The sequence below is a fragment of the Globicephala melas genome, chromosome X (assembly GCF_963455315.2).
Source record: "Globicephala melas chromosome X, mGloMel1.2, whole genome shotgun sequence".
NCBI classification, from domain to species: domain Eukaryota; kingdom Metazoa; phylum Chordata; class Mammalia; order Artiodactyla; family Delphinidae; genus Globicephala; species Globicephala melas.
The window spans coordinates 112,517,643-112,530,432 of record NC_083335.1 but is presented as its reverse complement, the minus strand read 5'-3'; the positions used below and the strand labels follow the sequence as shown (position 1 = coordinate 112,530,432).

The window sequence follows — 12,790 nt, the reverse complement described above, 5'->3', positions numbered from 1 at the left end:
TTCCTCCCCCAGACAGTTTATTTGCTAAGGCACCAAAAGGATGTTGTTCTAACAAAGATCATCGCACCCTCAGGTGAAGTGGCTGGACTCTAAGGCAGCATTGACAGGAGGCCTCCAGGGTGGGGTTATATTCTAAACAGAAATGTTCTGTGGTTGAAACAATGCACACCCCCTTCTTAAGTTCTCCCTGACAGTAGTGCTTCCTTGCAATTCATACTTTTCATCTATGTTTGATTTTAAGATACTTCAGGGGTAAATGTCACCTTTTGGGATTTTATTAATAGTATTACTTTTTTTTTTTTTTTTTTGCGGTACGTGGGCCTCTCACTGTTGTGGGCTCTCCCGCTGCGGAGCACAGGCTCCGGACGCGCAGGCCCAGCGGCTGTGGCTCACGGGCCCAGCCGCTCCGCGGCATGTGGGATCTTCCCAGACCGGGGCACGAACCCGTGTCCCATGCATCAGCAGGTGGACTCTCAACCACTGCGCCACCAGGGAAGCCCAATAGTATTACTTTTTAATGAGTCTTTTGAAGTCTCTTTCATTATAAACAGCCTGTATTCCCCAGAGATAACAAGTTGCAGTGCCAGATATTTGCATTTCACTTGAAACAAAACCAAGGGTTTGAATGTTTTAAATATAAGCAAATCTAATTCTCCTGTGTCTAGAGAAACTGTATAATGAACCATATGTATGAGGCTTAAGCACACAGATGCGGAAGATTCTCTGTCTCTCTTGTTCTCTCTCTCTCTCCCTCCTTTTATATTTTCTTAAAAACGCTGGTAGAGCTCAAAATTGGCACCAAGTAGCAAAAATCTCCACCCAGCCAAGCAAATCACTAAAGCTGGAGTGGAACTGGGGCTCCTGTTGGGTGCACACGGAGGTGGGTCTCTTCCTGGTTCCGGCTTCTCCTCGGAAGTCCAAGGCTCCATCGTTCCCCCGCCCCCATTGCTCAGCGCCTCCAGTCTTTGCAATTAGACATTCTCTCTTAGGTGACTGATTTCAGGTCTTTGTTACGGTTGCCTTATGGGTTCATTTGGAGGAGATGGCCCCCTAGCTGCTGCCAGAGAGGTCTCAAGCCGCCATCCCGCTGCTGGAATGGGCCTTCATCTGGTGGGGGCCCTATGGCTTTTTTCTCTTACTCCCCTCATAGCCCTCCCTACCTCTGGGCCACCTTGACCTCTGGCCGGGGTTGCCGATATGGCCTTAATTGGTCTTCCGACCTTTAGTCTTCCCTTCCATTCTCCTCACTGAAGTGATCTTTCTGCAGCTCAAATCTGGTTATTTCATTGGCCTGTGTCATACTTATCTGTGGCTCCCGATTGTGTTCTAGATACACTTTAAAGCCCTTAACCTGGTGCACCTGAACCTTCATGGTCTGGACCAGGGGTCCCCAACCCTTGAGCTGTGGACCGGTAGTGGTCCGAGGCCTGTTAGGAACCGGGCCGCACAGCAGGAGGTAAGTGGCGGGCGAGGGAGCAAAGCTTCATCTGCCGCTCCCCACCGCGCCCCATCGCTCGCATTACCGCCTGAACCATCCTCTCCCCGCCCCACATCCCTGGTCCGTGGAAAAATTGTCTTCCACGAAACTGGTCCCTGTGCCAAAAAGGTTGAGGACCGCTGGTCTGGACCGTCTTGAGGCAACTCCACTCGCATCTCCTCTGCACTGTCAGCCCATTCTATCTGTATGTAGCTCAACCAAGCTACTTTCAGGAGATGGCTATTTTCTGGCATTTTAAGGTGTCTTTGCAAATGCTGTTCCTTTTCCTTGCCTTGCCCTGCATGTTTTGTAGCACTGCTTCTCAGACTTGAGTGTGCTTTGTATCATCTAGAGTGCCTGTTAAATCGCAGATGCCTGAGCCTCACTCCCAGAATTGATGATTCACTAGGTGTGGCGTAGGGCCTGGGCTTCTGTATTTCTGACGAGTCCCCAGGTGATACGGATGCGGGCGGTCGGTGGAACGACTCCCAGCCGCGGAGCTCCAGAGTTCCCTGTCTCACCACAGCTCACACCTCACTGTTTTGCGACTGCCCGTCTTTCTCCCTCACTGGACTCTAGGCTTCCTGGGAAAAAGAATGTGTTTGACCATCAGAGAGTATCCCTAGTGACTAGTGTCTGGGATGTTGGTGATGTTGAATAAGTGTCTGTGAATGAATGAATGAGCAGGTCAGTGTTTCTGCAGCAAAGTTCACATCATTTGGCTTCTTGTAGTATAGATTAGCTTTCTTTTGGAATATTTCGGCTTCAGGGAACGTGGAATGTGATCCGCCCCTTCTACCTGTCTCTGAAATCACTCACTTAATGAATAAGGAACTTGAAACCTCTCCATAGAGATCAGACCATGGGACCGACAGGGACGTCTGTTGATAGATCTCAAACTTTAAAATATGAAATGGGGACTTCCCTGGTGGTGCAGTCGATAAGACTCTGCGCTCCCAGTGCAGGGGGCCTGGGTTCCATCCCACTGGATCCCACATGCATGCCGCAACTAAGGAGCCTGCTGCCGCAACTAAGACCTGGTGCAACCAAATAAATAAATATTTTAAAAAATCAAGTTATTCTTTAAAAAAATAAAATAAAATATGAAATGGACTCATGGGCTTTCTTTCATTACACGCAGCATAGAGTAGTGTTTTTGCATCTCTTTCAACATAAGACATACCCCTGAAGTTGTTAGAGCCCGTCAATAAGTGGCCCCCACCCGACTTCTGTAGTGTCTGTGCTGAGCCTGCTAGGGGCTATGTGCAGAATGAAGGCTAAGATGATATGGTTCTCGCCCTCCAGATCGAAACCTGAATGAAGATATTTAACAAACAGCACTTTAAATGTTCAAACTGTGTGATACTTAGCATACTTATAATAAGGATTCATATTTTCTAAGATGCTCAAATCACTTGATTTATCAAATCAATTCAAAACATGCAGTGAGAAGCAAGGGGAAAGAGATGGGGGTAGGTTAAGATGTTTCGGGCAGGCTGGTAGAAGGGCCACACCAGGTACGGGTTGCCTGGTGTTCACATGCCCTCTCTCATTGTTGGAAGGCACTTTTTTTTTTTTGACTGCGTTGGGTCTTTGTCGTTGCGCGCGGGCTTTCTCTAGTTGCGGCGAGTGGAGGCTAGTCTTTGTTGTGGTGTGCAGGCTTCTCACTGCAGTGGCTTCTCGTGTTGCGGAGCACGGACTCTAGGTGTGCGGGCTTCAGTAGTTGTGGCACGTGGGCTCAGTAGTTGTGGCTCGCAGGCTCTAGAGCGCAGGCTCAGGAGTTGTGGCATACGGGCTTAGTTGCTCCGCGGCATATGGGATCTTCCTGGACCAGGGCTCAAACCCGCGTCCCCTGCGTTGGCAGGCAGATTCTTAACTACTGCGCTACCAGGGAAGCCCTGGCGCTTTTGGTTTTAAGGAGCAGGAATTCTCCTTGTCAGCTCTTAAGTTTTCTTGAGAAGGAGGAAGGGGTTGGGGTTCTCATGGGAATCCAAGAAATGAGAGACGAGGATTGGCCCAGTGGTCCCTAGGAATGGGAGTTCTTGGTTATTCATGTTTGTTCCGCCATGAACAGACTAGTTGAGTTTGCTTCACTGTCCATTTGCCTTTTGGCTGCCAGCAGCCACCCTCACCCCGGACTCTTTCTAGTACTTGCACTCCTCACAGATTCTGCTTGTGCTCACTTCTTGCTCCCTTGTGACTTTAAGTCCCAGTTGGCCTTTGCTTGGCACCCCCACCCTGCTATGCATCTGCTCAGGGTCTGCTTTCTCTGCTTGTTGATCTTTCTACTTTTTATCCACATCCACAAGAATGAGCATCTGGCACAGCTTGTCCTCGCTAGAGAAAAGCTTTCTGTGCCAGAGCATCCCAGAGGCCAGCAACTGTGAGCCCACCCACACTTACTTGGACTCAGCTGGGGGAGACCGGGCATGAGGTGGGCCATGCTGTGCACATGTGGTTCCAGACCCATCTTCGTAGCCAAGCTGAGCTGGGGGTTGGGGGCAGGTAGCGCCTCTGCAGTGGCTGTGGGCCTGGCAGGTACGTCAGAGAGTCCTTTGGGGCCATGGGACTTGAGGATGGGTAGGATTTTTTTTTAATTAATTAATTTTATTTTTGGCTGTGTTGGGTCTTCGTTTCTGTGCGAGGGCTTTCTCTAGTTGTGGCAAGCGGGGGCCACTCTTCATTGCTGTGCGCGGGCCTCTCACTATCGCGGCCTCTCTTGTTGTGGAGCACAGGCTCCAGACGCTCAGGCTCAGTAGTTGTGGCTTATGGGCCTAGTTGCTCCGCGGCATGTGGGATCCTCCCAGACCAGGGCTCGAACCCGTGTCCCCTGGATTAGCAGGCAGATTCTCAACCACTGCACTACCAGGGAAGCCCAGATGGGTAGGATTTGGGGGGGCTGGGATCAGAGGAAGGGTGGTCTGGGGAGAATATGCAAACCTGACCCATGAGGAGAGAGCATGTGGGCTATCAGAAGCCTGATATGAGTGACCAAGGAGGAGGCTGGATTATAAGGGCCCTAAAAGCCAGGTGGAGGAGGGGGATTTGTTTTATTGGGCAATAGGTCATCCTGAAAGCTTTTAAGCAGAGGAATCGGTCACTTTCTCCTGTCCATTTCCGATTCCTGCTGTCAGATTAGACTTGAGACCTGCTAAGAGACCACTGATGCCACTCAGGGGTCAAATAATATGGGAGAGGAAATAGGGTGAGCAGATGGTTATGGGATGACACTACCAGCAACGACTGGGTATGGCAGCTTTGGTTCCAGGTGGGAAGGAGAGTGCATTTTAGGGGAGTAGAAGCTTCCATGTCAGCGCCAGGGAATGCAGCAGCCAATACCTAGCATGGAGATTTTGGCAACAGATTAAAAAAAAGTGGACACGTATTTGCTGACTGCAGGGGTTCAGTGAAGGATATGGGCATGTCCCTTAAGCTCTCTGAGCCTTGGTTTCCTCATCTGGGAAAAGGATACTAATACCTGCTGTGTCTACCTCTCAAATGTTTGAGGTGGTCAGGTGAGATAGGGGTGTATGAAATGCTTTGTAAATTTCAAAACACTCTATGAATTTAAGGCATTAACTACTGGATAGTGACTTTCAGGGCATTTAAAAACGGTTTGATTTAGATTTAGTGGAAACTCATCTAGTATGCAGACTTCAAAGATGGCATCTCAAGGTCATATCACAGCTCAAACTTTTTACAGAGTTGTTTCTTCTCTGAATGGCATCAGAGGAGAGCCAAGTGTTCCAGGGAAGAGTTACTTCCAGAATGTGGTGTGTGTTTGTTGTGGAGGTTGAGGCAGGGAGCAGAGACGGTCTGCTGTCTTTTCTGGGGATAGTGAGTAGAATACCCTCCTAATGATTAATTCCTTGGTAGTGTGTTCATTCAGAAGCAGGCACCTTGATGGGTATTAGTAGTAATACCTCTCTCCTTCTTTCCTAGTCTCCTTTTGTCTTAAAGGCTCACCCTCCTTGTGTTTACCTTTTAGTTCCATGAAGGTGGCCCTTGGCAAGTAGCACCTTAGCCTTAGGGTAGATGGGAGGGATGCAACAAAGCCCTGTGCTGCTCCTTCCAGAATCACCATTTTTGCTTCTTTCCCCATTGCTTAGCAGAGCTCTTTTCTCCTGCACTACTACTTTGGTTCTCTGTATCCTTAAAATCTCAAATTTGGCTTGCATGCCCCCTAGTGGCAGGTCGGATGCACCCCTTGTTACCCTGTTTGTTGTGGTACCATGACAGCCCATCTTTGCACTCAGCTCTATTACTAAGTAGAACCCCCAGTTCACAAATGTGGAAGGAGAGGTTTGGTGATCCTGACTTGCCACTCAGGTGGGACCTGGGGACGTGGGACTTGATTCGGAGCTTTTGATTCCCAGATTTATACAACGGGAATGCCTCAGAAAGAAAGATGGTGTGGTTATAGCTGTTCTAGATTTTAAAAAAGTGGTTTAAAAAGAATCTAGATTATCTTACTATCTACTCAACTAATTTGAATGGATCAAAATGTGGTGAATATTTGAAGAAAAGAACGATTGTATTTTTTTCCCCTTCATCACATTGGAAAATCTTTTGTCACTCACCCAAGTGTTCAATATTTCATGCTCAGACCTGTTAACAACTTTGGGAAATACAAAAGAAAGGTATAAAGCATGATGTCTGACCTTCAGAAGTTTACATTCCCATTAAATTCTACTCACAAGGTGTTTAAATTCATTCCCTTGAGGAAAAAAAAATTATAATGCTTGGGTTTAATATTTCTACTTCGTTTCACAAAAGACAGATTCTGTGAGCATCTGCTTATTGATTTCTTTTTAAAGTCCTTTTCAGTGGAGAGAGAACTGCAGGATAACAACAGTAGTTACCCAGATGAACCGTGGAGGATAACGGAAGAGCAGCGAGAGTATTATGTCAACCAGTTCCGGTCCCTTCAGCCTGATCCGAGTTCCTTCATTTCAGGTAACAAAGTCTGGTGGGTGAGAACACGGGTCCCAGCTCACTGTCTCACATAAATAACAGCGCCCATCTTGAGAAATAGTCCACACAAAATGAGTACAACAACCTTCTATGATTTTAGTTTGTTTTTCTCTGAGGTTGAATGTCTCATCAATTATAAACCATGCAGAAAAACACTTGGCAGTGATATTGGGAAAGTTATGTTTCCGTTTCAAAGGGGGGTTAAATGGGAATTTGGAGCATCCTGGTTCAGATCCTATGCCTTATTAGCTGGAGCAGTTCCTGAAATTAGTGCCGCACCTTTAATTGCATACTCACTATGTTGGTGTTACAGCAAGGACATAGTGTAGCCTCCCAAAGAGTTGCTGTCACAGGTCTCCTTATGTTATATACACCTTAGAGTTCAAGTTCATGTTCGTTTTCTTTGGCTGCAGTCTTTCTCCTCTGGTTTTTCTGAGAGAAAATATGGGAGGAAAATTGGCCAGCTTTTTTATGTCCACATGTTAGTTCTTCTGGGTTATCTTCAGAAATACATATTCCTATTGAATTCTCATGCAAAATTCAAGCTGAGAGGAACTGATTTAATTCCCACGTGCCTACATTTCACCCGGCTGAAGACTAAACAAACAGTGAAATAGTAGAGTCTGGAAGACAAATTCATAAAACTTCCTTTTTATACTTCAATTGTGAAGAATAACAATATGTGCTTGATAATTGTAACCTGACATATCGCAGTGTGGACTAAGATTAATTTTCTCTCGTGAAATAAGGTGCGTAGTTGAAATGTACCTGTATAAACGCAGATATCATTTTCTGGTTGGTGGTAATGGCTTTATTTGAAGGCAGAATATTGTAGATACAAAAAATTAACGTTGACAACGTGATTTTAAAAAACAGCAGAAACCCAGATTGCATTTATTGACCACTTGCTAACTTTACCCACTGCTTAAGTGAGTTTTTTCACAATGTATGCAGATATTTAACCAAATACAAATAGGTAGCTGTTAGGAATGTTTTTATTTTCTTTTAACCTTTTCATTTTGCAGAATTTCAAATACAGACACAACTGAAGTGGCTAGTATAACAAACTCCTATGTACCTATCAGTCAGCTCTCACAATTTGGTTTTATTTATACCCTCTCTCAGCCTAGACGGTTTTGAAGCAATTACCAGACTATTTCATTTGAAAATATTTCAGGATGTATCTGTAAAGATAAGGCCTCTTTTAAAAACATAACCACAACTCATTAGCACATTAAAAAAAACCCCACAAATTACTTAATATCAAGTCTTGTTCAGACTTCCCCAATTGTCTCACAAATGCCTTTTAAAAAAGTTTAGTTTGATCAAGGTCAGGAGAGGTTCATACATTGCAATTAGTTGATGTCCCTTTTTAGAAAGCATCTTTATTTAGATGTAATTTACATACTCTAAATTCACCCATTTAAAGTATACAATTCAATGATTTTAGTGTAGTATAGTCACAATCTAGATTTAGAGCACCTCCCCCCAATAAACTACCAACTTATTAGCATTTATTCCCCATTCCTGCTCTCCCCACCCCCAAGCCCTAGGTTACCGTTAAACTACTTTCTCTCTATATAGAGTTGCCTGTTCTGGGCTGTTCATATAAATGAAATTGCATAATAAGTGTTTTTTGGTGTCTGACCTCTTTCACTTAGCATAATGTTTTTAAGGTTCATCCATGTTGCGGTATGTACCAGAGCTTCGTTCCTTTTTATGGACGAATATCATTCCATTGTATGGATAGACCCCATTTTATTTATCTGTTCATCAGTTGATTGACTTTTGGGTTGTTTTGGCTGTTAAGAATAATGCTGCTGTGAACGTTTGTGTACAAGTTTTTGTGTAGATGTATGTTTTTATTTCTCTTGGATATATACCTGGGAGTGGAATTGCTGGATCATAGGATAACTCTGTATTTAACCATTTGAGGACTAGTCAGACTGTTTTCCAAAGTGGCTGCACCATTTTACATTGCCACCAGTAGTGTCTTACTCCACATCCTTGCCAACACTTGTTTTTATCTCTTGATTGTAGCCGTTCTAGTGGATGTGAAGTGATATCTCTCTCTGGATGAAGAATGCATTGAGCATCTTTTCATGCTCTTACTGTCCATTTGTATATCTTCTTTGGAGAAATGCCTATTCAGATACTTTGCCATTTTTAAAAAAAAATCGTTGAGTGGAAAGAGTTCTCTGTGTATTCTAGACACAGGTTCCTTATCAGACATATGATTTGTAAATATTCTTTTCCCAATCTGTGGCTTGTCCTTTTATTTTCCTAATGGTATCTTGCGAAGCAAAAAAGTTTAATTTTGCTGTTCCGTTTATTTTTTCTTTTGTTGCATGTGCTTTTGGTGTCATATCTAAGAAACCATTGCTTAATCCAAGGTCATATTAATTTTTTAATTATTATTATTATTATTGGCCACGCCGTGTGGCTTGTGGGATCTTAGTTCTCAGATCAGGGATTGAACCTGGGCCCTGGCAGTGAAAGCGCAGAGTCCTAACCAGTGGACTGCCAGGGAATTCCCTATATTACAGTTTTATTTCTTATATTTAGTTCTTTCGTCCAATTTGAGCTAAGTTTTGCATATGATATGGGGTAGGGGTTCAAATTCATTCTTTTGCATGTGAATATCTAGTTGTCCCAGCACCATTTGTTGAAAAAACTATTCTTTCCCCCATTTAATTGTTTTAGGTTCCCTGTCAAAATTCAACTGACTGTAAGTGTGAGGGTTTATTTCTTTACCAATTCTGTTTCACTGATTTGTATGTCTAGCCTAATGCCAATACCACACTGTCTTGATTATTATAGTAAGTATTTGAAATTGGATAGTGAGAGTTCTCCAACTTTGTGCTTTTCAGTTTTATTTGTTTTGATTTCAAGTTTTAAGGATTGTGTTCTTAAAATTTAATTTTTTACTTATATAAAATATTAACACAGTCCTAAAGTTGAGTCTACAAAACAAGCTACATTCAAAGAAGTCTAGTTCCTGTCCCTATCTCCTCTACCTTGTTCCTATAGGTAAACATCTTGTTTAATGGCTTATTTGTCTGTTTTTAAAAATAGAAGCAAATACGTGTATGCACATATCTCTCTCTCTATGTGTGTGTGTGTTCTTATCTCCGTATTTTCTTAGATAAGTGGTAGCATACTACTTACTCTTTCCTCCACCTTGCTTTTTTCACTTAATATATTCTGGTGATTACTCTGTAGTCGTATGTAGAGATATTATTTCTTGTTTCTTCTTACAGATTGTGTGAATGTGCAGTCATTTATTCAGCCAATTCTTTATTGGGATTACTTCTAGTCCTTTGCTATTACATATATTTCTCTTGTAAATAGCCTTCTGCATATGTCTTTTTATATTTTTGTTAGTGTATCCTTGGATAATTTGGAAGTGGGATTACCGGGTCAAATGTGATTTTGCAAAACACCCCTTCTTTGGGGTTGTGCCATTTTGTCACCCCACCAGCATTGTATGAGGTGCCTGTTTTCCCATAGTCTTGTTATCAAAACACGTTATTGAACTTTTGTATTTTTCCCATCTGATAGGCAAGAAATCATGTCTTTGTGTGGCTTTAACTTACAGATGTCTCACGAACAAGGTTGAACATTTTTTTCCAATATGATTAAGAGTCAGTTGCATCTATTTCTTTGAACTCTCATAGCTCAATCCATTTTTACAGTGGTTTACTGGTCTTTATTATTTTTTAAAAATCTGTATATATTGGATGTATTAACATTCAGTCACTGATGGATCAATGCTGTGGGTAGCTGTAGTTTACTGGGCTGAGAGACCCCTTGTAAGAAAAAGTCTGGATTCATGGTTTTGATCTTTGACTGCTGACAGCTTTTAAGCCTCCCTTCTACCTCTTCTGCCCCACATGTGGCTCTCGGGTGGATCTGAAAATGGCTGGAGAGAGCAAGGAAAGGAGACTTGTTTGGGGTTTCTCTGTTGCTTGGGGGTGGGGCTGGGGCGAGGGTTCCAGCTCCCCGTTTGAACTTCTGTCAGCACCGAAGGAGGGAGCACCTGGCTTGCTCAAGTGCTCCTTCTCTGCCCTCGTTAGCCATCATCTTCCCTGTGGGCGCCACCCAACCACTCTGGGACACTGTGGGCCGACAGTCTCTCTCTACTGTGTGAAGTCCAGGCCAGGTCTCTAGCTGTGGGTTTGAGCCTATTATACTTTGAAGAAAGGAGATCAGGAGGGAAAAAGAAGAATGAAATTAGGGGAGAATGCCTTTCTATGTATAAAATAGCTGGCAAATGGGCTTTCAAGACATTTCTGACAAATGTTTGACAAGGCAAGGAGGCTGCATGGATGGCCAACAGTCCTGGGTCAGCATTATTTCCAGGATGCTCTTGGGGAGAAGGCTCATTCATTTATAGGGTACTTTGTCTTTGATCCTTCATCTATCAAAGGAAAATAAGTCTGCCTTAGGGTCCACTATAATCCTTTGTTTCAAGGCCAGTTAGAAGTCTCGTGCTGGCTAAGGAAAGATTTTTGACTTTATCAGTTTAGAATAGAGTTTAGGGCTTTGATTTGAGTGTTCTTTGTGTTAGACTTGAGGCTTTTGAATTGTGAAACTGTTTTGAGAGCAGAAAGCATAAAAATTTCAATCTCAGTAAGGATTGGGTGTAAACATTTTAAGTGCAATTGGGACTTGAAGCTACGTTACATGTAAAATGAAATGATTACCTGATTTCCATTGATATTGGTAAATTTGCAATGAATAAAGAAAGTAGCAAGAGGTTCCTGGATACGATTCTTGAAGAGCCACCAAGAGATCTTAAATCTCACTGAAACGCTTTCTCAAGATGTCTGTCTTCTTATCTCTAGTATGATGAGATTAATGGTGTTAGTTTTTCTTTTTTGCTGTTTCCTACCATGATCGTGTATTACTTTTGCATCCGTTCATTAAAAGTGCTCGACAGATTTTTACTTTGATAATTTTGATAGTTATCTTTTGAATTTTTAGTAAATTTTGCATATTTTTGGAAATAGAAGGAATTCATATAATTTTCATGTCATAATTAAGTATTATGCCGTTAGTTCTTTTGCCCTATTGTAATTTACATACTCTTTTAAAAGCTGTTTGTATGTTGCTTTTAGCCACACAATTCGTAGTTGCTTTGATGAATAATTATATTTGTGGTTATATGGTAGGAGTTGCTGAGTGAAAAAAATGGTGATTCATTTACATATAAATATAAAAGCTGCTCTAGATAAGTAATTCATGATTTATTTAAACAATGACTCTTGACAGGTTCTGTGGCCAAGAACTTCTTCACCAAATCAAAGCTTTCCATTCCAGAACTCTCCTATATATGGTAAGTACAGTTAATGCCTCATAGTATCATACTGTTATCCATAGCCATCCCTTAGCTCCTACTTTTGCATTTTAAAAATCTAATCTTTTGAATTTTTTAAAAATCAGACTAAGAGAATGAAAAGAACTTAGATTATTGTTGCTTTGAAGATTAAGTAAGTTATATGAAAGGCACAATGAATAGCGTCTGGCACATACTACGCACTGTTTTGGCTCTTACTTAAAAAGCAATTTCCTAATTATTATCCTCACGTAGATGCCTTTTCAGTCTAAGCAGTTGTGTGAGCATATGAGAATTTCCATCTTGTGTGTTTTATTTTCAGATTTTTCTACTTGATGTGGTGTAAGTGACCAGAGAACCTTGAAAAGCTATTCTTTATAATATTTTATGAGGCCAGGTGAACAGAAGTTCCACAAATATTTTGGAATTAAGTTAAATTTGACTCTTCTCGCTGCCTCTGAGCTTCGTAAATTTGGCTGGTGTTTATCAGCTGGGCCCCGGTTCAGACTTGCACATGTGGCGTGCCCGGTGCTTTGCTGCAGTGCCGGCTCCATCACCGGCTCCAGAAGGGCTGTGCTGGTTGGTCCAGATGGCTCTGTTTGCGTTTATGGAAACGCTCCATACCTCTGTAAACTCCCGGCTGCGTGTGGGCTCTTCTTCCTCAAGACTGGGCGGGAGACCACACTGTGATAAATATATAATTAAAATATTGGAATATTTATGTAAAACTTTTTATCATGAGGATTTACAAAAAAATTAGAGTTTAAAATTGCTTGTCATGTTTTGTGCATCATATTGGAAAACTATTCCACTGACACTTGTGAATGCCACCGTATCTGGGATCCTGAGCTGAATTTCGGTTTTTCGGCAATATATTATAGCATTCAAAAAAAAAGTGGCAAGCCTTATTAGGCTTTAAAGCTAGGAAAAAAGAGGAACTATCATTTTGTAAAGAATACAGTCTGTTTTGGCAGAATTCCCAGTCTTAACATTATTGGCAT

At 42.5% G+C, this 12,790-nt stretch overlaps 1 protein-coding gene across 6 annotated transcripts in view; it reads left to right on the top strand.

The window, feature by feature from the left end:
* Window positions 1-12,790, top strand: part of REPS2 (RALBP1 associated Eps domain containing 2) — a 233,700-nt gene that overhangs the window by 103,703 nt on the left and 117,207 nt on the right. For all 6 annotated transcript variants that reach the window (XM_030848155.2, XM_030848153.2, XM_060292272.2 and 3 more), the window contains exons 6-7: window positions 6,295-6,433; window positions 11,726-11,789. In XM_030848155.2, coding sequence (XP_030704015.1) covers window positions 6,295-6,433; window positions 11,726-11,789 — 203 coding nt within the window. The remainder of the gene's footprint in view (window positions 1-6,294; window positions 6,434-11,725; window positions 11,790-12,790) is intronic.